This window comes from Lutjanus erythropterus, chromosome 9 (assembly GCF_056507025.1).
Source record: "Lutjanus erythropterus isolate fLutEry1 chromosome 9, fLutEry1.hap2, whole genome shotgun sequence".
In the NCBI taxonomy this organism is placed as follows: Eukaryota; Metazoa; Chordata; class Actinopteri; order Lutjaniformes; family Lutjanidae; genus Lutjanus; species Lutjanus erythropterus.
In genome coordinates this window covers 23388877-23415852 of record NC_139325.1, presented here as the reverse complement: position 1 = coordinate 23415852, position 26976 = coordinate 23388877, and the positions used below count along the sequence as shown (strand labels likewise).

General features: G+C 40.2%; 1 protein-coding gene across 2 annotated transcripts; it reads right to left on the bottom strand.

Annotated features, from left to right (window-relative positions):
• Nucleotides 1-509: 509 nt before the first annotated feature.
• Nucleotides 510-26378, bottom strand: rusc1 (RUN and SH3 domain containing 1). 2 transcript variants are annotated; one of them, XM_084726703.1, is made up of 12 exons: nt 26260-26378; nt 19868-23191; nt 12950-13789; nt 10570-10692; nt 10384-10460; nt 8597-8771; nt 8157-8262; nt 6821-6867; nt 6241-6743; nt 5921-6156; nt 4785-4952; nt 510-2858 (listed from the first exon to the last, which is right to left on the bottom strand). In XM_084726703.1, the coding sequence occupies exons 2-12, from the start codon at nt 23061-23063 to the stop codon at nt 2693-2695; spliced, it is 5637 nt and encodes a 1878-aa protein (XP_084582829.1). In that variant the 5' UTR covers nt 23064-23191; nt 26260-26378; the 3' UTR covers nt 510-2692. The 2 variants fall into 2 exon arrangements, with proteins under 2 accessions (XP_084582829.1, XP_084582830.1); XM_084726704.1 differs by lacking the exon at nt 12950-13789.
• Between the last annotated feature and the right edge of the window lie 598 nt (nt 26379-26976).

Here is a 26976-nt window from a genome sequence, read left to right as displayed (position 1 = left end):
CCGTCAAAATCAGGCTCTTTTATTAATATTAACTCTGACGATTTAAGCTTTTGTTTTAGGCTTCAGGGTTTCTGTATTACAGAAACTTCCAAACATGCAGACCCTATCTTAACTGTTTGGTTACCATGATAATTAGGGTTTGAACCTGATTTAGGAAAAAAAAAAGGCCTTAACAGATGAAAGGTTCCTGACTTAGATAGGAAGCAAGAATCATAACTTCCCAAAATCTTAAACTCTTCCAACATTAGGATAACTGTTAAACTGTCCTAACTTTCACTTTTCCACCTGTAGCAGTAGCTAATTTACTAACTAGCTAATAGTGATGTTCCCTAACAGTAGCTAAAGGTAGCATTAGCCAACAGTAGACAACAATAGTGTTCGCTAAAGGGAGTACTAGCTAACAGTAACATTCAAGTTAGCTAACAGTAATGTTCCCTAACAATTGCTAACAATAGTATTAGCTAACAGTGGAGAACAATAGTTTTTACTAAAAGTAGCTAGTGGTAGTAGTAGCTAGTGGTGGCTAACAGTAATTAACATTAGAGTTAGCTAACAGTAACTGATGGTTTAATAATGGTTTGACTAATCTGTATGGCTGCTATTTTTATTGCTTTTTACACGCAATGGATGCTGGATACAACAGAGACTGTCTGCTAGCTTAGCTTAGACTCTTTCTTAAATATCCCAAGTTAGCATTGTTGTAAACTTCATAAAAAAAGAACATCTTTGGATTTCTGTATAGTTGTCACCAAAACCTCTAACTCAAAGTTAAGTGTTCATCTTTTTTTTTTTGGGCTCTGTGTATTTTGTACATTTCAATGCATGTGCATTCGATGCATGCATGCAACAGCTACGAGTTTGTTTAGCTAAGTGAGATGAAAAAAATAAGTTCCTGTTGCTAGGTAACAAACATATAAGTCGATAAGCACTGTTCGATTTTCAGGATTTCCTAACCTGAGTTAAGATAGGATGAAGTAAGATAAGATAGGATTCCTAAAATTAGTTAGGATTCGCCTCTGTAATACCAAATTGGGAAAAATCCTATAAGATAGGAAGTTTCTGTAATACGGCCCAAGTCGCCAACTTTCATGAGAACATCAAAACAAGAATGTCTTAACAAAAAAAGGCTTTCAGTTGTACATTTAACTATATGCATAGTCATCAATACAGAATCTAGAGAATAACCAATAAATATATGACACAAAGCAACATATTTCATATGAGAGCAACATCAGAATCAACATATCACTTCCACCACTACCACTATCATTAATAATATCAATGATTATGATAAGCAAACATGGCAGGAAGGGTTAAGAGAAATACAAAAGCTGAGGTACAAGGTGAAGACCAGCCACCAAACCTACAGACTTTACAGTAGCATTTATGAATTACATACATCTGGGACTTTCTCACTGCACTGCATTAAATTTAAGGTCAGATAGTGTTGAACAAGAGCTGAGCATAGTTGGGTTTTGAATGAGAAGAGAGATTAGCTACAGATTGCTGTTGTCGGATATTATCTGACAACTGTGTGGGATACAGCAGATAAATATTTTCTGGCATTCATTCAAAGCATTCATGGCACATCACGATGCATACAGTGTTTATGGTATGAGGCTAAATCTAATCATTTTATGAATATGATGTAAAGACATTGGCAATACATAAAGCATACATGAGGGAAGATAATGGATTTCATACTTAAAACAAACACATACTCTTTTTTTGTTTTTGCATGTATGACAACCACTTAATGTGCGTGTAAAGTTGCAGATGGAAAGATAACGAATGAAACCACTCATTTTCTTCAATGTGGCCACAGTATTAAGCTGCTGCTTTCTCTTGTTCATCTATCTTTCTATCTATCTTGGTAATATCAATCTCAATTTATATACCTATATATAGATTTTTTATGTATATTTATACAGTCAAATATAGTAGCAGAAACATGTCAAACACACATGAACCAGGCGATAAAGGTGAGAGGGGTGAAAGGTCAAGAGAACACAGATCTACACAGCTACAATTCACTACATTACTACGCAGTATGCAACAGGAGCTACGGCCCAGTACTCTGACATGCTTTCTCCACTCGACAACCTGCGAGCCGCGACTCTCTGCAGCTGACGGCGAAAGATATTAACGGCGTCTACCAGGCTGTCGCCTCCTCACAACAGGCAGCCGCTGATCTGAAAGCACTTGAATCTGCTCGTGGGTTGATTGCACAGAATTTCCCCTGTGATCATTTTCAGATCAGCGGCTGTCGAGGAAGGCAGAAAGTGAGAAAAAAAAGGACATTTAAAGGGATACTTCACCACGAGATCAAAGGTCTTCCAGTGTGAAATGATCTAAATTTGACTTGAGTCATTATTTCACACCATCTGCTGCATTCCTGCTGTTCAAATCCATTAGTTTAATGCTACCAAACTGGATGGAGTGTGATGGGGGAAAAAAACTCCCATATGTTCATACGGGGAGAGGGCTGCAGACTGCTCCTGATGCACGTAAAGCAGAACAGATGGTGTTATGCACTCAACTCAAACTCTTACCGAGCAAGCGTGAAATATCCCTTTCAGAGTAGTGGAGCCTCACCATAACCTCTCAATATTCGCCTAAAATATATATATTTATATATATATTTATTTATTTTTTTGTTATTGATTGAGTGCAGCAGTTTATGGTGTTGAAGTCACATGATGAGCGAGGTGTAGCCGATAGGTACCAGCCCCTCTTTGTCTCCCTGACGACAGCGAATCCAGTCTTGGTCGACTCCTCCTAGCACCACCAGTTCCTCCCCTTTGCAGAAGCTGAGCTCTGAACCAGTTCCCATGTGGTCACACAGCGTTCGTACTGACCTGAAGACAAACAGACGCACAGACAAACGGCGGAGAAGTTTTCAGCCAAAATGTTCTACACATACACCCACCATCAACAGTAACGTCACCTCCAACAGGCGATGTAGCCGAATCTTGGATGAGTCACAATGCAGGATCGCTCAAAGTCAGACTGGTGAGTCACCAATTATATTCTTTCAAAGACAAAAATGATTCAGGAGCGCTTCTGATGTCCCCTACACCCACGGGTGCTCTTGGAGGGGGAAAGAAGTTATTTTAACAAGGATAAAACACAACAAAACTAAACACCCTGAGGAAGGCAAGTGCACAGATGAACTTCTGTATATTTTTACGTATTATCTCAAAATATTAAAATACTGACTTTTAAAGTTTGAAATTCTGACACTAAGATATTTCTTTTCCATTGGACCAATCAATGTTTTCTCTAAATACCTAACATAAATGTGAAATTACTCTAAATTTCAATTAGATTTGAGGGAAAATTAGTTGTGTCCCTTCAGAAACTAAAGGTGTGATCTCCCAAATATACAAACTAATTGATGAGTTAAACCTACAATCCATGGACAATTTAAAGGACCAGTGTGTGGGATTAAGTCGCATCTAATAGTGAGCTTGCACATTTCAAACACCACATCTTACCCTCCTCTTCTAAGTGTGTAGGAGAACCCATGACTTGCATGTTTCTTATTTTCAGGTGATTATACCCAAATAAAAACATACTTTGTATAATATATTAAATTTCTGCAATTTTCTGCCAATAAATGTCCGTAAATCATAAATATGTTGCAAATGTACAAATTAATTGGTGAGTTGAAGCCCCAATCTATGGACAAATTAAAGGCACAATGGGAACAAGGTTTGGGCGCTCCACTTTTGAATCAGATGTGAATCATAACTCCTCTCCCTGTGGCAGACATGAGCTCATTAGGGTGACCAGATAAGAAAGAGTGAAATTAAGGACAGAGAAGCTGGGTGTGTGGGCGGCACAGTAGAAAGATTTCATGTATATAAGATTGTCATTAAGCTGTAGGAGCTAACAAACACATTTTTTAGATATTTTTTATCACAAATTCCTCCGGCAGTGGCAGCTGCACTCTTCGTTATCTGCTTTAAAACAGGTTGAATGACATCAGCAATCTATAATTTATGATAATCAGTTTGATAGACAAGTGAAAATACATCAGTGATACTCCTACACATTTTAGAACAATTAATAGGATTTTTGTAAATGACTGAAAGCAGGAATTATAGCCTACATAAGTGATCTGAGAATATTTTCACAGATTGAGACAAAAAAAACACTGATCTACTAATTCAACTACAGAAAGTCAAATTTGCCATAAGAGGAAAATTTGATCATTTTAGGATAATATGGACATTTTTTAAATCCTATTTTCATTGGTCACTGGGATAAAAAATAGTACCGAATAGAGCCCCTGATGTGCAGGTAGTTCAGGTCCTGTGAAATACCTGCATCACAACATAAGTTTTTCTGTGCATATGTCATTTGATTCTTTTGATACTCTAAGTTCTATAGTTGATTATTTTACATTTTAAATGTTTACTGAAGCCTGTTTGGTGGGGGGATGGGTTTCAGAGGGCAGGAGTGTGCAGTATTGTTTGTACTTTTTAACTGAAAAAACTCAAACGAGGTATAAAGAATCACAAATCAATGAAACTTGTGGTGTTAATTCTAACATTTGACCTTGGATTATAGTGCCACCACCTATTTTTGTTATTTTTAGTAAAAGACTCCTTAGGAGAATCTGAGTTATTTTCTAAGCTTTTTTAAACTGAAAAAACATGATATCTTTCCATGTTTAATCACAACTGAATGGATGGTGGGTGATATCGACTGTAAAATAGCAACAAAAATGCTAAAATCAATCCTCCCTGACCCTCAGCATCACTTCATGTTTGTCGTACCTGAGTGGTCTGGGTTTGTCCTTCATCTCCAGTGCTTCAACCTCTTTCTCTGACTCTGCCTCACTATCTCTCTGTGGCTCCGGGGCCCTCCTTATTATCGGGGTGGAGCTGCTGCTCACCATTCGGGTCAGTGCGGTGACACCGGGAGCCAGCCACTGAGAGGGACGCCTGCAGAGAGAGACAGACAGAAAAGAGGACGAGAGAAATGGAAAAACAGAGAAAGAGAGTGTGGGACAGATGGGCAGAGGAACAGACGAAGAAAGTTACCATTCATGCAGAAAAACATTTCAAGAACAGTGACGTCACAGTTTCTTAAAGGGAAAATTCAGATTATTTGAAGTGGTTTTGTATGAGGTACTTATCGATAGTGTATTAGTGTTGCTAAGAGTGTATTAGCAACAGTAGATGACAACAAGGTAACAAACCCCCTGTTAGGAGAAAGAGAGAGGAGTAACAACACAGAAGTTAAGCTGCTGTGTACAGGGTCAGCAGCAAAATGTATTTTAGCCACTTAAAAAAGGTCCACATAAGTTATCAATTTAAGTGTATGCTATATTTAGAATACTTTCACTGCTTTACTGTGCCGTCAGACAGCCTTTTCTAAAGGGAAACCACTGTTATATAAGCCAAATATGACTACTGCTGCCTTGCCCTTTTAGTTTATTTGTGTTATTGTGTGACTTCAGTAAATCCTAATTATCCTTTGAAAACACAGAAGTCACACAACAACACAAACAGTAGCAGACCAGCACATCCTGTGCTCTATAAGGTAAAATGACTGATTTAAAGCAGTGAAAATATTCTAAATATAGTGTACACTCAAACTGATACTGAGTTTTTCAGGTGGACCTTCATTAAGTTGCTAAAATACATTTTGCTGCCGACCCTGCCAACAGCAGTACATTGCCTAGCTTCCATGTTAGTAGTACTCAGTGCTTCTCCACCCTGAGGAACATGTTGACCACCATCTACTGTAGGTAACACACTGACTATCGATATGTAGCTCATACAACTCCACTTCAAATAATACACATTATCCCTTTAAAGTAATTACAGTGGTTGAATTCACAAATTGATTACTTTGTCTCGAGCTAGAGATTTACTAACCAGTATATGTATTAAATTCATTGGCTCACCTGGAAGGTGGTGTGTGACCTGGTGGGCTGTTGGGACTTTTAGAGGCTCCAAACAGCCGCCCCAGACCCCAGGGAACCTGAGCACCACTGCTGACAGGAGCGAAGTCACTCCCTGCCTGCACCTGGAGATCTGGCAGATCTGTCTTCATCTCGTCCCTCTTCAGGCTCAGCTCAGCCAGGTTCTGGCTCAGCCTGCCTCCCCAGCGCATCACGGCGCCCCATCCCTGCTGAATCACCTATGATTAGGAAAAAAGTGTGAGTCCTGCAGGATCGCACAAATGTGTTTGATATATTACAAACAGCCACATAAAGGTGAGTACCTGTCCTGCCTGCTGAGCAAAGCCCTCCTCCTCAACATCAGGAGGAGGTAATTCTCCAATTTCCTTCTCCTGCACCCACAGCAGCTGAGGACTTGTCTGCCCGAGAGTGACTGGAGCCTTTACGGGTGCAGCAGTGCTTCGTGTTGACTCCCCTTCCACCCCATTCTTTGGATTAACCGATGGTGATGATTTCTCTTTGGCTGCCTCATGACCTGGGCTTCCAAAGTCTACTTCTGACAGGCTCTCAATGTATCTGCAGCCAGTGGTTTTGGGTTGGGATCCCTCTGTTGAGAGCTGGGATGCAGCATCCTGACAAGGTGGGTTGTGGATCTCTGGACTGTGACTGTCCGGCTCTAAATGGTGGTGCTGGAAGAGCAGGTCGAGGTTGAAGGTCAGCAGGCTGAGAGGCTGCAACACGAGGAGCAGCTCCTCAAACAGAGGCTGGCAGGTGGTCAGCGACAAACGCATAAAGGAGGTGGGACGGTAATATGTCTCCAGCACATCTGAGAAGAAGAGAGATCACTGTTACATACATGTATGGCCAAAAGAATAGGATGAGATGGAAGAGGAGGAAGCTTACCACTGCAAGACTGAAGGTGAGACAACCAGAAATCAAGAAACTTGGTACTAGAAGAAAAAAAACAGAAAGAAGAGGAAAACTGAGGATACAAAGAGGACATGTGCAGGGAAATCAAAATGCAGTATGTTATCTTAGGTGTAGTGCTGCAAGAGGGCACTGGAATGATGCACCATCACTTCTTTTTGGTCTCCAAGTGAGGAAATAGACTATTTGTAGTTAGCTATGAATGGATGTGGGTGAGTCTGACAGTATCTGAATAATACTGTCAGACTCACTGTCAGTTTAAACTGAATGAAAAGCTTCTCCTTCAGTTCATGAAATCCCTGTGACCGATATGTTAATAAATGTGCTGTTATGCACAGACTTGCACTGTGTTTGCCTTCATTATATCACCTGAAAACAACACCAGGTTGCTTCAGATAAACATACAAACCTCTACATACAACTCCATGTTCTGCTTGTTTTAATGAAGTTATCTGGTTACCAGGGCCCATCATAGCCTCTTTTTTTCTTTTTACCAAATGTAGCTCATGTTTTATCTCTGAAATACACAGCAGGCTAATGCTTTGTTGTTTAATAGCAATTACTACACTGCTTGACCACGTACGAGCGAGATACATTTTGTAAAATGGCGTTAGTCTGGTGATATGGTGATTCGGGTTCAAGTCGTGACACTCAACCATCCAGACATTTCCTGGGGTAAAACTTTACGGTTGCTGAGCTGTCATTATAATGTTTTACTGGCACTGTGGTTTCAGAGCTATGTAGAAGACCAGGGATGTGACTGGCAGAGAGAACACTTAATAATCACCACACCCACTGATCTATATTCACCTTCATTCAGTCCTGTTGCATGTTGTGCTACAGCACCAAAAAAGAAGGTGTGCATGGATTTTCATTCATTAATTTTTTTAAATTTAAAGTGTTTCAAGATCAAATAATCAAGGATAAGGCAGTTTTTACAGTGAGAGGCGTCTATTTTCAGCTGTTTTCTGTAGGTAGTAAATGTTTTGTACACTGCTAATGCTCCTTGGCCGTTTCAAGTTTTAGACAAAAGAAACAATAAAATAGACAGAGAGACAGAGCAACATGATAAAACTACTCGTAAAGTTGGTCTAACATTTGACTGTGTGGTCAGTTACAGTTAACTAATGTATATAAACCTGCCAATTGGTTAAATGACCTATATGCATGCACATTTATGTGTGTATCGTAGGTGTGCTCCGGTACTTAAACAAATAACTTTACATCCCTGTATGTTTTATTTTTTAACCACTAATTTGAGCAGTGTTTATGCCACCAGTGGGGACCAGAAAGGTTAGCAGCCAGCACTTACTTCAGTAAGCCGAGGAGGAATGCGTTGAACCTGTGTTTGCTCTGCCTGAGCTGGGGCAGCTCTCCAACTCGAACTTGAAGGTTGTACAAGGCCTGTGTTTTTGGACCTTGAAACATGTATTGAGAGGAAGAAGAGAAAAATTATTTAAGAGGGAGAGAGAGAGAGAAAGGGATCAACAGAGGAACTTACAGAGGTGAGCAAAAAATTGCAGAGAAAGTTGGCACGCAGAGGCCAATCGATATCTGCATCCTGTTGTTCGCTTTATTCAGCATTTTAGACAAAAAAATCAACAAGTATTGACTGAAGTGTGGGAAAATGAGAGATAGACGAACTCTAGGGTTTATGATTATCATCCTGGGAACAAAAACCCATAGAAATAACAGCCTAACATCATATCAAAGTCTATAAACGCTATTTTCCTATGATCACTGTTGTGCTACCTGGCCTGGTGGAGGCTTGGACCAGACCCCAGGCCGAGTTTGGCCTCCTGCCTGCAATCAGGTCACTCTGGTGGGGCTTCAAGCCATCGGTCAGCAAGCTGTGCAGGGCAGGGCAGAGGCACTGCAGCACCAGGCGGCCCAGAGATGGATTAATAGTGCTGTCTCCTGATAAGGCCTGAGAGGAGAGGAGGAGAGAGACGAGAGGGAAATGGGATAGAGTGAAGAGGAAGATGTGCAGTGATAAGGAGAGACAGGGGAACAGATGAGGAGGGATGACTCAAGAGATGGCGGAGAGGAAAATGGGACACATATATGGGGAAACAGGACGATGAGGGTCAGTATGATGCGATGAGAGATGATTATGAGGGAGGGGGAGCATGGAGTTAGTTTACAAAGAAATAATACTACAAGATTGGATTATCTAAAGACATTCTAGTACCTTGTTAACTGAGAGAGACTGAGGAGAGACGGAACAAAACATGTAGAGTCAGAACACGAAGGAAGGGAGGGAAAGCATTACATTCAATACAATATGACATTTTTTTTCTTGATACAAATCACTGGTATGAAGAGTGATATGACAAAACAATTATAATGATCTCTTGAAAATTTTATTACAGAACAAATGACAGATAATGATATTTATTGGCAATGCTGTAAGTTGTCTGCACAGCACTCTATACTGCATACACTGTCTTCAAACTATCAAAAAGGTTAGCTTTCAGAGACTTACGCTGATGCCATAAGTATATTACTTAAGAGATCTAAATGGTGTAGTGCAAGTGAAACTACTAGTACTAGTACTACACTGTACCAGTGCCAGCTGTGGATACGCTGTCATAGTTGTCACTTTGTAAGACATAAATATATATATTTTTCTCTTTTAAATCATGATCTTTTGTCACTAAATTTGTGGTGTCAAATCAGGGTCTTTTCAGATACTTTCAACTATGCAGCTTTGCAAGAACATGATGCCTCTCTTCTAGAATTACAAAATAATATTTCATGAGTCTACAATCTTCTTCATTCCTCACAATCACTTTTTCTTCAGTATGGAGGTATTGTAGGGGTGTTTCTTCTGTTTTTTTTTTTTTTTTCTTTGAAAACTCGTCACAGTTCACTTAAATTGTTCGGGAGATTCCACAATGCTTTTTTTCTGTGAAACCCCAGCAGTGTTTTGTGGCCTAAAAAACTAAACCTGACCTTCAATCAGCATAAGAATGCGTAGATAATGACTGAATTTTCTCTTTTGGGTGAACTATCCCTTTAAACGATAAAACGTCTTTGTTTCATTTGGGGAAAAAAAGATTTCAGAAAACCTGTGACCCCTTTCTGCCTTATATTAACTGTTTAACATCAATAGATAACCAGATCAATACTTTTCTGTATCCTCCTTGTTTATTTTTCTTCATTTGTCACTAAAATAAGTGTATCTGTGTTCCCTCGGATATGTGGGAGGGTGAATCTGTGCTGGCAGGTGTGATAGTGTTTGTGATGTGTGTAACATACTTTGAAGTTTGTTTAATAAACATTTTATTGTGCCTGTTTTATATAATTTATTCTATGTAATTTTACATCTATTCTTATATTTCTATTCATCTTTTATTTTCCATATATTGCAGTTTTAGATTTATATATTGCTGTTACACATTGTAGATAAGGCAAATGCACCTTTACACACCTCTTATTGTATACATTATATTATTATATTACTGTTATTGTTATTTTATCTCATTAAATTCTGCTATCAAAATCCCACCAGTGGAGTAAATTCAACATCGACTGACCTTCTGTACGACAGTCCGAGAAGAACTGAACTGGGCCAAGATGGCTTCCACTGCCACGCTGACCACACTGACCAGAGCTGGAGGGAAGAACAATGGACTACAGTTAGACATCAGGGACACAGATACACAGCTGGACACAGACTGCACACACACACACACACACACACACACACGGGAGACGCACACCTTTTTTCTCCTGCAGGTACAGAGAGGACAGGCCTAGACCTCTCATTGGATGCTTCACATCTTCGCCCATCCAGGACGTCTCTGTCCTCTGTACAGAGCCAGCGAATGAGACACTGCGAACAGCTGACAGCGACAGTAAAAGACCAATTACTTACTGCACAAGTACAAAAAAAAAATTAAATTCAACAGAAGCAAAATGAATCACCACAGACATAAATACCATAACTAAATAAAATATTAGTGTTATTAGCGGGAGCAATTAAGCAATGAGAAGCACTGGAGTAGGCAGATAGAAGCAGATGGTACTACTGACAACAAACAGTGTGTGAAGAGGACAGCCTGTAAATATTGGTTTACTGTGGTGAGCTTTCAACATCTGGATCTGTGAAGACGACCTTCTGTATGCATCAGGGATTAACAGGATCCCATGCATTAATCTTGACTGGCACCCAAACGTACAAATACACTCATACAAACACTCACACATCGTTAAGATAAGCATAAGCATACAAAGACGTAACTGAGGAGCTAGAGAGGGGGACGACTGTGTAAGCTACCACATCAGAAAGGTCAGGTATAATTACACACATATGAAAAGGGCAGGTGTTGTGTACAGTGTGGTGGATTTATATACACTAGTAATATGAATACAGACATTCTTATTAAATAAACAGGATGCAGTGGAGCTTAATTTCTTTGAAACTGACCTACATCTACACACACACACACACACAAAGGTTAAATAAAAATTCTTTATATTACAACATCGACAAGCTACTTTGGGTGGCTTGGCATGAAATGCATGTGTCCATTTCAACAAAACGTGCAAAAACAAAAAAGAAAACAGAACAACAGGTAGACAGACCAGACAAGACTGACACAAAGACAGACAGACAGAGGCAGACAGAGAGAAGAGAGTGATGAGAGTGACTCTAGACACCCTCTGACAGGAACAGCTGTTACCCTTCTGAAGGCCCTTTGCAGATTTGAAAGGACAGTGTAGATAAGACGTATCGGATGACCTGCAGGGAGCTGCCGTCTGATACATAAAACAGCTACAGTTACCCACTTCTTTCAAATCTGCAAATCCCTCCGGTTGAAAAAGAAGTGACAAAAGTCTGAGGGCCACCATGTTCAGAGAAAAGAACAAAGAGAGAAAAAACAGACTGGGTTACACCAACAAAGATTCATTTAATCTAAGATAAATTCTAACCTGAGTTTAGCAAAACTAGGTTTAAAAATCCAAATTTAAAATTAAACAGAGCTCTGTTGCAAAACTAATCTCAGTTTAGTAACAGGGGAAAAACAATCCATGACTATCCATTGACTTGCATTGTGTGACGGTGCCTCTTGTCACTAGCAAGCAACAGAAAATTATCTACCGATAAACTACAAATAAGTTAAAAAAAAAAACAACACTAAGATTTTATAAGCTGCTGAACTGAAAAAAAAACAATTGGATATAGACATGAGGTGTCAGCAGGATGGATAGGAAAAATGTGTGATCCTCATACTCAGTAATGTTTAGATTACAGTTACTAATTTGACCCGACAAACTGTAGAAATGTTTTTAGCGAGTCAGTTAGTGTGTTAACATTTGAGCGCTTGGTTTCATATTGTGGCAACAGTCTTTTCCCAGTGGTGGGCGTGTTTTTCAGAGTATGATGCGTTGCACTCTGTCTCTATTTAGTTAGCTAAAAAGTAAATGAAAACATGTTATATTGATTTTGTTAGGCAGCTACAAAGTTAACTAAATGTTCTGTTTGTAAATTAGCAAAGAGAAAATTAAAAAAAAATCTTTATATTGTTTGCTAGCTAGCTAAGAAATTAACTAAATATTATAATGTTTGCTAACTAGCTAAAAAGTTAGCTAGCCTAGTTAACCTTCTTGCCATGGCTCAACACAGAAGCTCCAATTTCTCCATTAAGAAGAACTTGATAATTGATAAAACTCAATTGGGTTGACTCTGTCCCTTAAGTTTCTTGGAGGAACTTGCTTAGGGTTAGCCTATTTTTCTCAGTCCATCTTAAAAAGGTAGTGATTTTAAAGGTTAAACCCCCTCAAGTGTAAGGATCACAGTTTAAAATGGACTTTAAAGTTTTGATGCAAGAAACTTTAATTTATTCCCTTTCTTGAGAGTAAAAACTAAACTAAGGTTTAAAGAGAGTTTTAAATTTCACCTCTCTTATTTTTCAGTTAGTTTAAAAATGTTGTGCAACATAATATAAAGTTAAACCATGATTTAATCAGGTTTAAAAATTAATCCTTGTTGGTGCAACCCAGCCTATGAGAAAGACGGACATGCATGCCAGCAAGATGTCAGACCAAAGACAGGAGAGTGTCAGATGTAGGGAGAGAGAAGAGAGAGAGAAATCTTACTCGCCACGCGTGACTGCGGAGGAGCCTGGTAGAGTTTTGGGGGTAGGGGGGGCGCCCTGGGGGGTATAGGAGGGTAGAGGTTTGGATAGTAGAGGGGAGCAGCGAGGGCAGGCAGGGTGTGAGAGCGGGGGAAAAGCGGGGAGCTGAGGCAGGAGCCTGCTGCGCCTGGAGGGGGCGCTCCGGAGCGCTGAGGAGGGGACAGGGCTCCGATAGGGGATAGGCGAGGAGGGGCACCCCGGTGTAGAGGGCAGTTTTTAGGGTGGTAGAGGTAATATGCGGGAAGAGGAGGAAGCTCTTTGGATGTCCTGGCTTTGTAGCTGTTGTGGTCCGTGTGTGAGTGTGAATGCAGAGAATCCATAGCATTAACACTGTTTGAATATGTCATCATGACGTCTATGTTCTTATACGGCGTGGTGCAACCTGGAGCCTCTGTGGTGCCACTAACAGGTGTGTCTGCCTGAGTGTGTTTGCCATCCTGCTTCTCTGAGTCACTGCAGTACAGAGAGTCAAAATTACACATCGAATCAGACGCAAAGTCCCTGTGTGTACTCAAGATATCCTCATAATCACAAGGAGGAGAGTCTACGCCAAAATCAGCCAGGGATTCATAGTTAAACTTAGTGTTGGAATCATCTTTGTGGACACAAGCTGAGCTGGCAGCAGGGGCCTGCTGTGTGCTGCAGGGCTCGTCTGTGGACTCCCTGCCTACATGGCTGTGGGGTCTGGGATCTGCAAAGGGCTGGGAGTTACAGTAGCCTGGGCGGTAGGAATAGGAAGGGAGGGCGGAGTGGAGGAAGTAGGGTTGGGAGGAGTGGGCGAGGGACAGTGGGGGAGAGGAAACTGCTTATTGGAAAGGGTAAAAAGGCCAAAAATCATAAGGAGAGGGCAAGCGTAGAAGCATAATGATATGAGGGAAGCAAAGCAGAGCAATGGACAAACAATGGAAACAACGGAATGGGATGGCGAGGTGAGAAAACAAGATTAACATAATAAAATATGAGGCAAAGAAATGGGAAGGAGAGAGAGATGCAGAAAATGTTAGTGTCTGTCGAGAGAAAAATGCACATTCATGAGTGTATTCCAGCAGAAATCGTCATCATGTAACATCATGCAGTAATGCAGTACAGTGGAAACCGCTCATAGTGACCACAGTTACAGCGATTGACTGCTAACATGGATCAAAAGCTTGGGACAGAATCATCCCTGTTTAAATACTGCTTAAATAATTTACTTAAAGTAATCAAGTAGTCTACTTATAGTGTTCAGTTTGTGTCTTTTCATACATGTCAACATGTAGAACAACTTAATTAAACTAAAACTAAAAACTAACTTTTTCTGAAAAAAGAAAAACGTTCTCAAACATTAAGGCAAACTGCCAAAAACAAGCTAATGAGCTGCAGCAGCAAAACTACAGCATGGTATATTTTATATACTGTACTGTACTGCAGAGGTTTCCCAATTTTTTTCATGCCAAGACCCCCAAAGAGAAATAGCTTTTAGCAGTAACCATATCAAGCAGTCATTTCCATAGACTGGGTTCCACAGGTGGGTCACAGGAGATTTTATTTGGGTCCCAAAATAAAAAGACTATACAACAAATAATGCAAATTTAAGCTTTATATCTGTAATACACCTTTTTATAAAGTATTTAAAATCTATATATTGACAAGAAGAAAACACATGAGCCTGTTAACCGATTTTAATGCAGTTCTTCCCAGAGTTTATTGATGAGGCCTATTGTGAATTCGTGTTGCAATGATTTGTCATTTTTAAAACATAGGTCCCCAGAAAAAAGCTTGGGAAACACTGAAAATAGAGTATCTAATGCCAATTATATCCACTTGGTGGAAATGGTGTAAAAAGATATTGTTGTCTACAAGCTGAGAAAAAATAATGTCTGGTGAAAACACTGAAATAATGGGAACAATAATGCAAATGAAGAAAAATCTGTTATTATTTGTATTAATTTAGTTTTGTTTACTTTAACAAATTACTTTTAATTTTAGTTGTTTATTTCTATTAAATTGACTATTTTACTTTTCATAATATATTTATTAGGTGATTTTTAATACAACGTTTCTTAATAAATTGACTGAATATTGAGTATTGTTAACATATTCTTCTCTCTGTAACTGTAAAGTGTTTTTATACGGAAAACCTTAGATTTGAAGGCACAAATAAAAGGATTACATGGAAGATTAATACACCTAGAATTACCCTAACTAATCATCCTGATTCAGTCAACTGAGGGAAAAAAAAAGAAAAGAAGAGAAGTTGCTAAATGTGGAGCTGGCAAACTCAATTCTAACAATAAATTTTTTTTTTGCAAATATATCTCACACCAGCCGGGTGTGACTTCACCACTCTTAAACAAAGCTGTCTGCTTCATTACTTTATATTCATGCAATAAATGTCAATTTGTTGGTAATCTGCATGAGAAATAGAAAATAAATTTTGGTGATAATAATAATCATATAGAGATCAATTTGAGATGTAATCACGATGAGAGGTCCCCACTGTATTTAAACAAGTCAAACAGTTGATTGACAGTTACACATTGACAGTGCATGAGAGTCAATGGGGCTGATTTATGAAGAGCAATAATAACCACAGTCCCTCATTTAACACAACAGGAAGTGACACTGAGGCTGTAAAAGAATAACTGTTGAAGAGTCTCACAGCTGCACAGTGGAAATACTCCGTCTGTCAATCAGTCGCTCATTCACCAGTGACACCATCATTAAAATGCCATTGCAAAGATTCATCATATCGGAACGGTTTCTTTACTGCATCTGGTTTCACTTTCATTTCATCTTTGTATAGAGAGTTATGAATGTTAGGTTTAGACGGCAGAACAGTGAGTGTCAATCTTTCCGCTAACAGTTTGGTACTTTACTGCAGTGCGTGCCATCATCATCACCTCTGGATCACCTTCTCTCTCCCTCTCTTCCTCTTCTCAGCCTTTGTTTTTCTACCTCTCTCTGTCGCTCTTTCCCTGCCACCACCACCACCACCCCTCCCCTCCTCCAGCAGCACAGCACACAGTTTAATGCTGAGTCAGTCAACACATAGCTGACTTCTGTCCGTCCCTGCCAATGTCTGTTTCTGTGAAGTCCCAGACTGTGGAAACACAGTTTTCACTACACTCAATGACCTGTGTCTGACTGCAAGGCTATGGGTTACAAAACAAGCTGGAAATCAACCATACCTGGGTTAGACTTGAGCTGTCTTTGAACTGTAACCAACACATGATACTTCCTATTTTTCTGACACAGCACCGAGCAATTGGTTCATGTACTGTGGTAAGATCCTCCCCTTGGACTCTTAAAGGTGTAGACACCTATTCCTGGCTTGTTGCAGCATGTACCTCATCAGTAATTCATTGGGCCTTTATAATAAGAAAGCAGTGGTGGAAGAACATTTACTCTAGTGCTATACTTCAGGAAAAAATTGCAGTCCATTTTATGCAACTTTAGAATTCTACTAAGCAAATATTGTTCTTTTTACTTGATTACATTTGTCTGATAACTTTGGTTACAAGGTACTTTTTATATTACAATTTTTGATACCCTTCCTGTCCAGTGAAAACTACATATTATTATACAAACTAAAGGAACTATTGAAAATACATGAAAGGTGAATACAGAGCTGTTTTTCTGAACTCATGAAAGGTTGACTTTTTATAGATATGCGGGTTTTCAAAGAACAACGCTATTTACAAATGATGATCTTATAGAATATGATGCATAGCTGTAAATTAAACCAGTCAGTTCCAAAGACTGGGTCAGGACCCACAGGTGGGTCACAGGAGATTTTATTTGGGTCCTCAAATAACAAAAAAAAAAAAAAAAAAAAAAGACTGTGGATGACATTCTGCAAATTTAAGATTTATATGTGCAGTGCACCCTATATAAAGCATTTAAAATTTGTATATTGTTTTACTGATGAGAGGAAAAACAAGAGCCTGTTAATTCTGTCTAAATTCACTTATTTTGTCTGATTTAGGCTAAAATAAGAGGGAAAAAAAACAATGAGATTTCCTATGAACTCAGCCTAAATGAATTTATTTCTCATTTATAACATTTTAACATGTATATATTTTCAATAAAGCATCAGGATCATATAGAGTAATGTAGAAATGGAAGTAAAATGATCAGGAAAGTTCATTTATGCATTGAACAATGAACAATGAACTCTTCCCAGAATTTATTGATAAGGCTTCACAATGGTTTGCCATTTTTAAAAAAGCAGGTCCCCAGGAACAAAGTTTGGGAAACACTGGATTAAACTACCAAACAGTATATAAATTAGTTAAAATGAGCTCAAAACTACAAAAAAAAAAAAAAAAAAAAAAAAAAAAACTACATCAGAAAAATGAAATTACATTAATGCAGCAGTAACATTAATACAAAAACATCAGATCTAATAGTAAAACACTGGCAGGCACCATTTTACAGCCCAATGAGCACTTTCACTTTTCATACTTAAGTAGATTTTGTAATACATAAGGTTTTAAATGCTTCTTTTACTTATAGTGGAGTATTTTCACAGTGTTGTACTTTTACTTAAATAAAGCATCTGAATACTTCTTCCACTACTGTCAGAAAGAAAATATAAAGACATAAAATAATACCAAAGTAATTGTACAATAGAACAATACAAAAGAACTAATTGTACTAATAAAATTAGCAGCCAATTGGTGAGTGAATATGTGCAAATTAAATGAAATATGCACCCTACTGTATCTCTGACAATGTAATAGTGCGTGTAGCCGACTGCAGCACTGTATGAGATAAGTAACTTGATCTTAGCTATCTGTGCCACTCTGGGGGGGGTAAGCAGAGACCGGATAGACAGCAAGAGAAAAGCATATAAGCATCCAACATTGATGGGATTTAAAACCAGTGAAGAGGCAGACAAAGAGGAGCTGGGGCCGTATTACTTCCTAAAATGTGTTCCCTAGACAAGGGAACAAGGTAGGAAAAGTATATTACACAAATATCCTGATTTCCCAAAATCTTAAATAACGTTTCCTAACTTTAGGATAACAGTTTAACTGTCCCAATTTCCATGTTTTCCACCAGTAGTTGTGGCAAACTTAATAACTAGCTAACAGTAAGAAAGGATGAAGTAAGATAAAATAGGATTCCTGAAGTTAGTTAGGATTTGCTTCTGTAATACCAAATTGGGGAAAATCCTATCCTATCCTCTTCCTAACACTTAGGATAGGAAGTGTCTGTAATAGCACACACAGACAGAGAAAAGAAAATGTAGAAGACAGTCGAGCTGAGAGTTAGCAATAAAAAGATGGAGAGAAAGGTGGTGAGCTCAGTGGACACTCCATTATCCCCCCCTTGGCCTGAGGAGTGGATGAATAATTAAATAAGGCAGTGATGACATCACACTCTGATAACCAGTGCAGGAAATACTGGCTGGAAAGTTTCCAACCTCCTCTTTCTCCTCAGATTACCTTCACATCCATCACTGTCTTTATCCCTCCATCTCTCACTGTTGCTCATGTTCACTCTCCAGCTTCCACTGTCCTGTTCGCTTCTGCCGTCTATGAAATCAGCCTCTGTTTATCCCACGTCATCATTTATCCATCATATCACGCATCATCCCTTACTGTGACTCATGCTGCTCATCCTCCATCTCTTGCTTCGCTGTCGTTCCATACATCATTTTCATAAATGAGTCAACATGTTCACCTCCCTTTATTTTCTGTCTATTGTACGTAGTGCTGGGCAACATGGCTTATAAATAATATCACAATATACAATATATATCTTAATAAACACATTTTCTCTAAAATAAGATACCATAAATTCTCATATAGTGCAAACATATGATGATATGGGTGACTGGGAAAAAATCAAGTATCATACCGAAGAGCCCCCAGGCAAACTATAGCCTCCCTACACAATCAAAGGCTCTGCTGAAGACCAAAACACATATCAAGGATGTCAAGACAAATATACTGAATTTAAAACTCAGAGGGGGAGGTGGATTGGTTTGTGTGTTGGTTCATGGGGCTTATATAGTGTTGAGGAGGCCATGGCTCCAAGCCATGTTTCAGGTCCTGCCCTGAATATTACTGAGTAGTATATAACTGCCCAATACGGCTTAACAATTAATCAAAATTTTATCAAAATCGCATAACGATTTACAGCAATTTTCAAATTGCAGGATGCACAACATTTGTTATCAAAATACCATTTTAAATTAAATACCATGGTGCTGCAGAGGTGTCCTGGCCAACACATCATTCTCTAGACTTCAGGACATATTTGTTTAGTACAGATAATTGTTTTAATGTGTTTTTCAATGAAAATGAGAACAGTGATGTAAAAAATATCTTTTTCCTCTAATATCACAAATCATATCGCAATTGCAATATCAGTCAAAAAAACTGAAGTTAGATATTTCCTCAAAATCATTCAGCCCTACTGCCCAACACTGATAATCAGTAATGTGGATATAATGATTAATTGGGTAAAGACAAATAACACAACAGCCAGAGCAGTCTGGTAAGTAATCACATTACTACTGCTACACTGTAATGTACCCTTTAAAACCAGGAAAAGACAAAATTCACAACATATCACAGACAAAACGATATATAATCTCATATCACGATATTGATATAATATTGATATATTGCGCAGCCCTAATTGTACAGTCGAGAGATGTTTTTGTGAAAGAAAGTGAACAAACTGACTGTTACTCTGACTTTTCCTCATCTGTCTCCTTCCATCATCTGCCCGTCCCAGATTTGTTGTCATCCAAATTACACTGAGTTATGTGTGTTTGTGTTTATTTTCTCCCATACACACAAAAAAAGGCACATACACACACTCAGACCCCCTCCCTTATGTCATCAAATTCATCATTAGCCTCATCATGGAAATTCATACTCACCTGAAGTTCTTGATTCAAAAGTCCGTCCTCCATCGGCTCGTCCTCTCACTTCCACCTCCTCCTCCTCCTCCTCTTCTTCATCATCTTTTTTCCCTTCCTTTTCCTCACTCTTGATGTCTTCACACTCCCACTCTCTGCCCATGGTCCACAGGCTGCTGTCGCTGACTGAGCAGCCAATCTTCTGTGATGGGCAGAGCTCCAGCTGTCCACCCTCCTTGTCAGCTCTCTGGAGCATTTCCTTCAGGGCAGCCATGGAGGTGAGGGCTGGCGGCGGCTGCATGAAGAAGGCCTGAGCCTGAGAGGTGTACTCCCAGTCGCTGCCATCGCTTCCCAACTTCTCTCTTCTCCACCTGAGGTTGTAGAGGATATCTGGATCTGGGGTGATGACTGTTGGGTCAGGCTCGGGGTCAGTGATCACCCTCGTTGGAGGGGAGGCGCTCTTGTTGCGGAAGCGCAGCTCTTTAAAAGTTGTCACCTTTGGAGCTGGAGGCGATTCTGATGACTTCTTTTGAGTTTCCAACTGAGATTTTCTCATTTCCGGAGGTGGAGGCTGTGGAGGGGCGTCACAATCAGGTGTAAATGCTATGAGCCAGTCAAATCGCTCAGGTTGTGCAGAGTTGGCGGGGAGAGTGCTGACTTTGACAGGTGGCAAAGATGGTGGGATTGGGGGCAAGGGGCGCGGAGGTGGAGGAGGGGGAGGTGTATCTGGTAGCTCAGCAGGATACTGGAAAGACTCAAAGCTCATATTCTTTGCTTTGGTTTCATGTGTATTGCTATAAGCGGTGGTGTAGTAAGAGTCAGAGGTCAGGCCGCTGTTCCTCTTCCTCCTCCTTGCCATCTCAGTGAAGGAGGTGATTCTTTGTGTGCTCTCCTCCTTCTTTTTGCCTTCTTCGCTTCGATCTCCATCCAACTTGCTTCTGCTGTCCATCAGCTCGGCATCACACTCCTTCTCCTCGACCCTCTCTTTTAGTCTGAACTCATATGGCTCCACAGACCGGGACAAGGAGACACCATCTCCGTCTCCCTCCTCTTCCAACCCTCCAACACAAACACCAAGCTCTGGGCTGAGTTTAAGGAGCTCAGCTTGGGTCAATCCAGCAAGCATCAGCAGCTTCCGAATCTCTACATCCAGCGCATGGAATGAGGGCGGAGGAGGCAGGGCAGGTGGAGGTGGTATGGCAGGTGGAGATGAGGAGGAGACTGAGATAACTGGAGGAGGAGGTAGAGGTGGGGGACGTGTAGTAGGAGGAGGAAGAGAAAGAGGTGTCTTTTCTTGTTCGGCTTGAAGAGCAGCAAGACGCTGTGCCTCCTTCCTGGCAAGGTGACGCCTCCGTGGTGGAGGAATGGGAGGAGTTGGGGTGGGGATAGCTGGAGGTGGAGAAGGAGTGGTGTAGAGGGTGAGGTAAGGGACTGGTTTAGAGGTGGGGAGAGGAGGAATGGATGGTGGAGATGGAGGAAGGGGTTTCTCACACCTGAAGGTGGTGAATGTGGGGGAGGATGAGTTAGGGGAGAAAGTAGACAGTGTAGGGGAGGTGGAGACGGCCATTGAGGTGGTCTCCCTGCTGATATTGATGTAGGTGTGGAGGTCGGAGCTGACGCTGGCATGGCGTGCTGGAGGTTTTGGGGGTCTAGGTGGCGGTTCAACAGGAGAAGGGGTAAGGGAATCAGGAGCAATAGGCTCATCGCAGTCTGACGGAGCGGTGAGGTCGACTCCTGCATCCGAAAACTCCTGAGAGTCTCCCATTGGCCCTGCACGACTTTTATACAACTTCCAGGGAATGTCGATGTTTCCCATTTCATCCATGACATCTGAAAGATCCTGCTCTTCAAGATCTCCGAGATCAAACCCCTTCTCATGGAGCCTCGCAACGTAGGCCAGCTTCACCTCCCTGTTCACCTTCTCCAAGCGATCCAGGTGATCGAGCCGATCCCTCAGAACATCCCAGTGCTGTTCCCCTTCCAGATCCCAACGAGCCACTTGGATCACCTGGCTGAAGCGCTCCATTTTCCCAAACTCCCCAACTGATTCTAGAAAGTCAAGCAAGCCGAGTTTGGTGACCTCAGAATCACCTTTAACTCCTAAGTAGTCAGGAGAAGGTGAGTCCAGGGCAGAAGGGTATCCCTCATCTGGGGAACATGGGGGAATTGGGGAATGTGACGTTAAAGTGAAGGGATTGTGGCTAAGAGGAAGGGATGGTGGTGAACGTGCAGGAGGTTGGCATTCAGGGGCCTGGTCTTTGGGCGACAGAGCAATGGATACATTATCCTGGTCGTGAGAGGAGCAGATGGAGGCGGATTGATCTGCACAGTCAGACTCCAGATCAGAGCAGGAGCTGATGGAAGTGGAGGATGAAGAGGTAGAGGAGGTGAGCGAGAACTCCAGGAGGGAGGGGGGACAGTCACAGCACGAGGGGACCAGGGTGTCATCATCCTCATCATCATCATCATTGTCAGCCTCCTCTTCATCATCATCAATGTCAATATCCCCGCTGCTCTCTTCCTCGTCGTCTTCTTCCTCAACTTTGCGGTTTTTCTTGTTGTCCAGTTCCAGATCAGCGCCCTCATCTGCATTCTTGCCGTCGTTTTGCAGATTGGCAGCAGGGCAGGCAGAGGGCTCCAGCTGGGCTTGTGCTTGCAAAGCAGGCTGAGGAGGCTGCTCCTTGGCCCCTTTCCCATCCTGCCTCTGGGGCACTGGGGCTGGAGGAGCCGGTAGCTGCAGTTGTTGTCTGATAGAGATGGTGTTGTTGTTGTTGTGATTGTGGTTGAACATGCTGTTGTTGTCCTGCGGCGAGCGCCCATCGCAGCACAGACATGGGAGGCTCGGCTCATTGCAATTTGGGTCAAGAGGGAGAACAGGGGGAAGTGGAGGAGGAGCAGCTGCTGGTGCAATTTTGGATGCCGCAGATGCACGAGCACTCTTGGGTTTGGGCTTGGCCGATTTGGAGACAGTCGAAGCCTGTTTTTGTGAGGCAAACCTGGACTGGCTCACTGGTGGACGGGGCTGCACTCCCACCCTGGTCCTGGTGGGTGCTGCAGGGCCTTTAATAGCCCGGCGTGGGGAGGATGTGGTGATCGTGTTCATGTTTTTATCCTCCCTCTGAAAACCAGGGCCATGAGACTTTGGTGCAGCTAAGGTATTGGTCCGTCTGTTGACGTCAAAGCGCCGTGGCTTGGGAGGCTGAGAGGAGGACTGCATTGTGGGAATGGGGCTGTTTTGGGATGCTGTGATATTTCTGTTGCTATAGAAACAAGTGTTGTAAAGGCTGGACAGATCCAAATTATGACGCGCCGTGACGGTCACATCTTGGCTTGACTCCCAAGATCCTGTAACATCAAAGGAGAGACACACAGTGAGCAACGACTGTGAGCAAATTCTGCTCTTCAAAGAGCGTTTTCTTGCTCTACACATGTTTTCATATTAGGCTAAGACTTTGAAGTTAAACTCATCATCTGGACCATTCATTAAAGCTCAATTGCTTTTGGGCTTTCTGATTTATAATTATCACAGCACAAGTCCTGGGAGGACACACACACAGTCTCTCACTCAGTCATGTAAAAAAGGCTCATTGTCAAGCATGTTAATTCAAGCCGTAACACTTAGTCTGTTCAGTTAATAAATCGATGGAAAATTAATCAGCAGTTATGTTGATAATCAATTAATCCCTTCATTCGCAAAAATGCCAAATTCAGTATTTCCAGCTTCTCAAATGTGAATATTTGCTTGCTTTTATTGTCTTTTTTGATAGTTAATTGAATATATTTGGGTTTAGGATTGCTGGCTGAACAAAACTAAACATTTGAAGAGGTCACTTTAGACTTGTCAATTTGGGAAACTGTTACAGTTATTTTTAACACTGCACAGACAAAATGCTCAATTTATTAATCATAAAATAATCATCATAATATCAAAAGTACTAGTTACCCATAATTTTAGTATATGCACATGGATTCTATCCTTTTTTCAGCACAATATTGTTACAGTATATATACACGCAAATACAGCAGAAAAATGTATTAAACTATTATATTTATTTACGTGAGTTTACGTAAGTGATTTTATCCCAAACTTATTTTGGGGTTCTTTTCATTAAAAGTCTAAACATGCATGGAAATTAATGAAAATTTGTTAAAAAAAAAAAAAAAGAAAAAAAAAGAAAAGAAAAAAAAAGACAGAAATCAAAAAATGTGTGAAAGACCCACAGCAATACCAACTGTGAGTTTTTTTGTTTTTTGTTTTGCAGCTTGTAAGTTATTTTACTTTCAATAAAACATTAAACAGTAGCTAAATTCCTAAGTTGTTTTAACTTAAGGTTAGTGTCTGGACTACCTTAAAATTTTACATTGACTGAATTTGAAATGACAAGTTGAGGTTATTTTGTAACAATTAAAAACATATAAATTTCTAGTCAAAGGTGATAATATTTCAGTTGTACTCGAGAAAACATGTTCAATAAGCTTAAGATACTAAGTTGAACCAACAACAACAACAGTCACACTGATGAACTTGAACAAATTTGAAAAGAGAATTTGAACTCCTAAACAATGCATGATGGGAACTCTTATATGCCGAGCATGTTTCTTTAGAAACTTAGTTGATTGTTATTATTAAATTAGTTGATTGAACTCTTGAACAGTTTATTCACCTCATCATTTCAAATCATCATTCCCCCCAATCATCTAGTCAAAAGTTTAAAGTTAGAATAAGTGTTTATAAATCCTCAAATGTTCTGAAAATAAATAAATAAATAAATTCACTTCAATAAATAAAACGTTAATATAGGGTGACCAGACGTCTTGAAAAAAATTGGGACAGTCCTGAATTTCAAGCAGTTGTCCTGAATCGGTTTTTGTACATTATGTAAGACTATTATTGATGTTTTTCACTTGTCTATTGCACTGACTAGATTATTACATATAACAGACTGTTGCTCTGTTTTAAACCAGATGTTTTTAAACTGCTGCAGCTTAATAACAATCTTGTCTGCTAAAAAGATGTACCAAATGACTGTAGCACACCTGATACCTGTACAAAATTGTTCATATGTCTTGTAAACATAACCACCGTGCTTCCTATCATCCTCAGAATCTTCTGATTTTCTTAATATTAATTACAAATTATCAGAATTACAGTCTGATGTTACCCATGACTTATGACATGACACACTCACCCCAAACGCCCCTGTCCTGAATTTCACCTTTTCTCATCTGGTCACCCCACTTATATATTTATGTTAAATCAATGAGAAAATATTAGTTTGCTACATTAAATTCCTGTATGATTCTGTACAGAGTGTAATGCAGTATGAACTGGCTTCTCTACAGAATTTCTGTGATAGCATTTAAGATTTTTAATTAGCTTCATCAGTTGAACAAATAGACCACTTGAGAATTTACATTTTTAACAGAAGTGGTACTCCATTTGGATGCATGCATCTGCTGTGATATATTCTTGGTTTGCAGATGATATCTATCTTTTTAAATTCAAACACTCTCCCACACACACACACGACATGAAATTATTCCCATGATAATGATTGTCTGTTAATTTATAGCGTAATAGCTGTCACTCATCATCTGCATCAGTCATGTTCAGCTTGACTGAGCACTGATATTCATGAGTTTACAGTAGTCAAGCTGACTCCATCTGTGAGACTCCATCCTTACAATCTGACAGCAGGCAGGGAGATGTAGATCAAAAGAAATGTCGCTTTAAAAAAAAAAAGAAAACAAAAAAACAACGTACCTAAAGCGATGGCTGCTGAATATAAAAGCACATTTAACTGGAGCATGAAATAATCAGGCACTGAGCAACACCGAGTCTGCCTTTTTAAAGCCCATTTACCGAAGGCTATTGCTCATATTCCTCCACAGTGCCCTTCACATCACTGAGGAATATAAATCAACCAAGTGCATGCTTACACTGGGCCTTAATTCGTCGGAATGGCCTTTAAAAAAAACAGAAAACAGGCCTGAACTGAAACAAAACCTGCATATCATCATCACATGTAATTTAACCCGTGCTGTGCTCAGTATTTACCCCTGCATGTATTGATCCCACAGAGCTGATGGAGACAGGGAGGATGGGAGGAGGAGGAGGAGGAGGAGGAGGGGGTACCTCCAACCGCATAGCCCTGATATACAGGCCCATCCGCCCCTGTTATAACTCAAATATTGCACATAATATTTAGATTCTAGATACAACTGATGATAATAATGCATTTTAGATCAGTTTTATCAAAGAAATACGCCTGTTAATGGCGGAATTTAACGTATCTTGATCTACGCAGGCTCCGTGTGGGAATGGGAGGTTTTTCTTACCCGACTACACCATGCAAGATCATTTTAAAACAAAAAATATACATAAATATATGATGAATGAGGACTCGACTCACGATCAGATGCAGGTAAAGATGGATGGAGGTCTCCATCTCCATCCAGTCCGTGTGAATGTGAAGCTCTCTCCGACGTTCACAGCCTCAGCATCTGTCTTCTCGCGAGCATCCAACAAACCCTCGTTCTCCCTGCCCCTCCTCCTCCCCCTCCTCCCTCATCCACCCAGACCCTAGTCAAACCACACCCCTCACTGGCCTTATCATCACATCCAATTTATCTCGAGTCATTTTCAGCTTCACCTCCTTCAAATGATTAGTGTTGAGCAATAAGAGTAAGAGTCTCATTTCCTTCAATTCCCCTTAAATCATCCTATCTGAGATTTATTCATGCATCTATTAGTCTGCTTTCAAGGAGGTTAACTAATATACAAACCTCACAGGGAGCCAACTGTGGCCTCAAATTATTATTATCAATTCATTTGTCAGCTGGATAAATCGATTGTTTAGTCCCATGATTTTCCACCAGGGGGTGCCAGGGAGACCTCAGCAAACTGGAGGGAAAGTGTGGGAAAATGCCAAATAATAATAATGATAATAATGAAAAATTTAAATAGAATTAATCAGTATTATTTTTAAAAATATGTTTAAAAATAAATAATAATTAAATAATGAATAATAAATAATATTTGGGGATCCCAGTCGAATCTATTAGATGGCAAATAATCAGTGGTGAAACAAGTACTCACTACAGTGAAAGCATCAGTATTACAGTATAAA

What these genes read in the sequence shown, in the direction of transcription:
- rusc1 (XM_084726703.1), bottom strand. Translation starts at nt 23,063, where the DNA reads ATGCAGTCCTCCTCTCAGCCTCCCAAGCCACGGCGCTTTGACGTCAAC. An exon ending in TCCGCAGTCACGCGTGGCGA is followed by an intron (nt 10,693 to 12,949) that starts GTAAGATTTCTC and finishes TGTCGCTGTCAG; the next exon opens with CTGTTCGCAGTGTCTCATTC. An exon ending in TTCCTCCTCGGCTTACTGAA is followed by an intron (nt 6,868 to 8,156) that starts GTAAGTGCTGGC and finishes TTTTTCTTCTAG; the next exon opens with TACCAAGTTTCTTGATTTCT.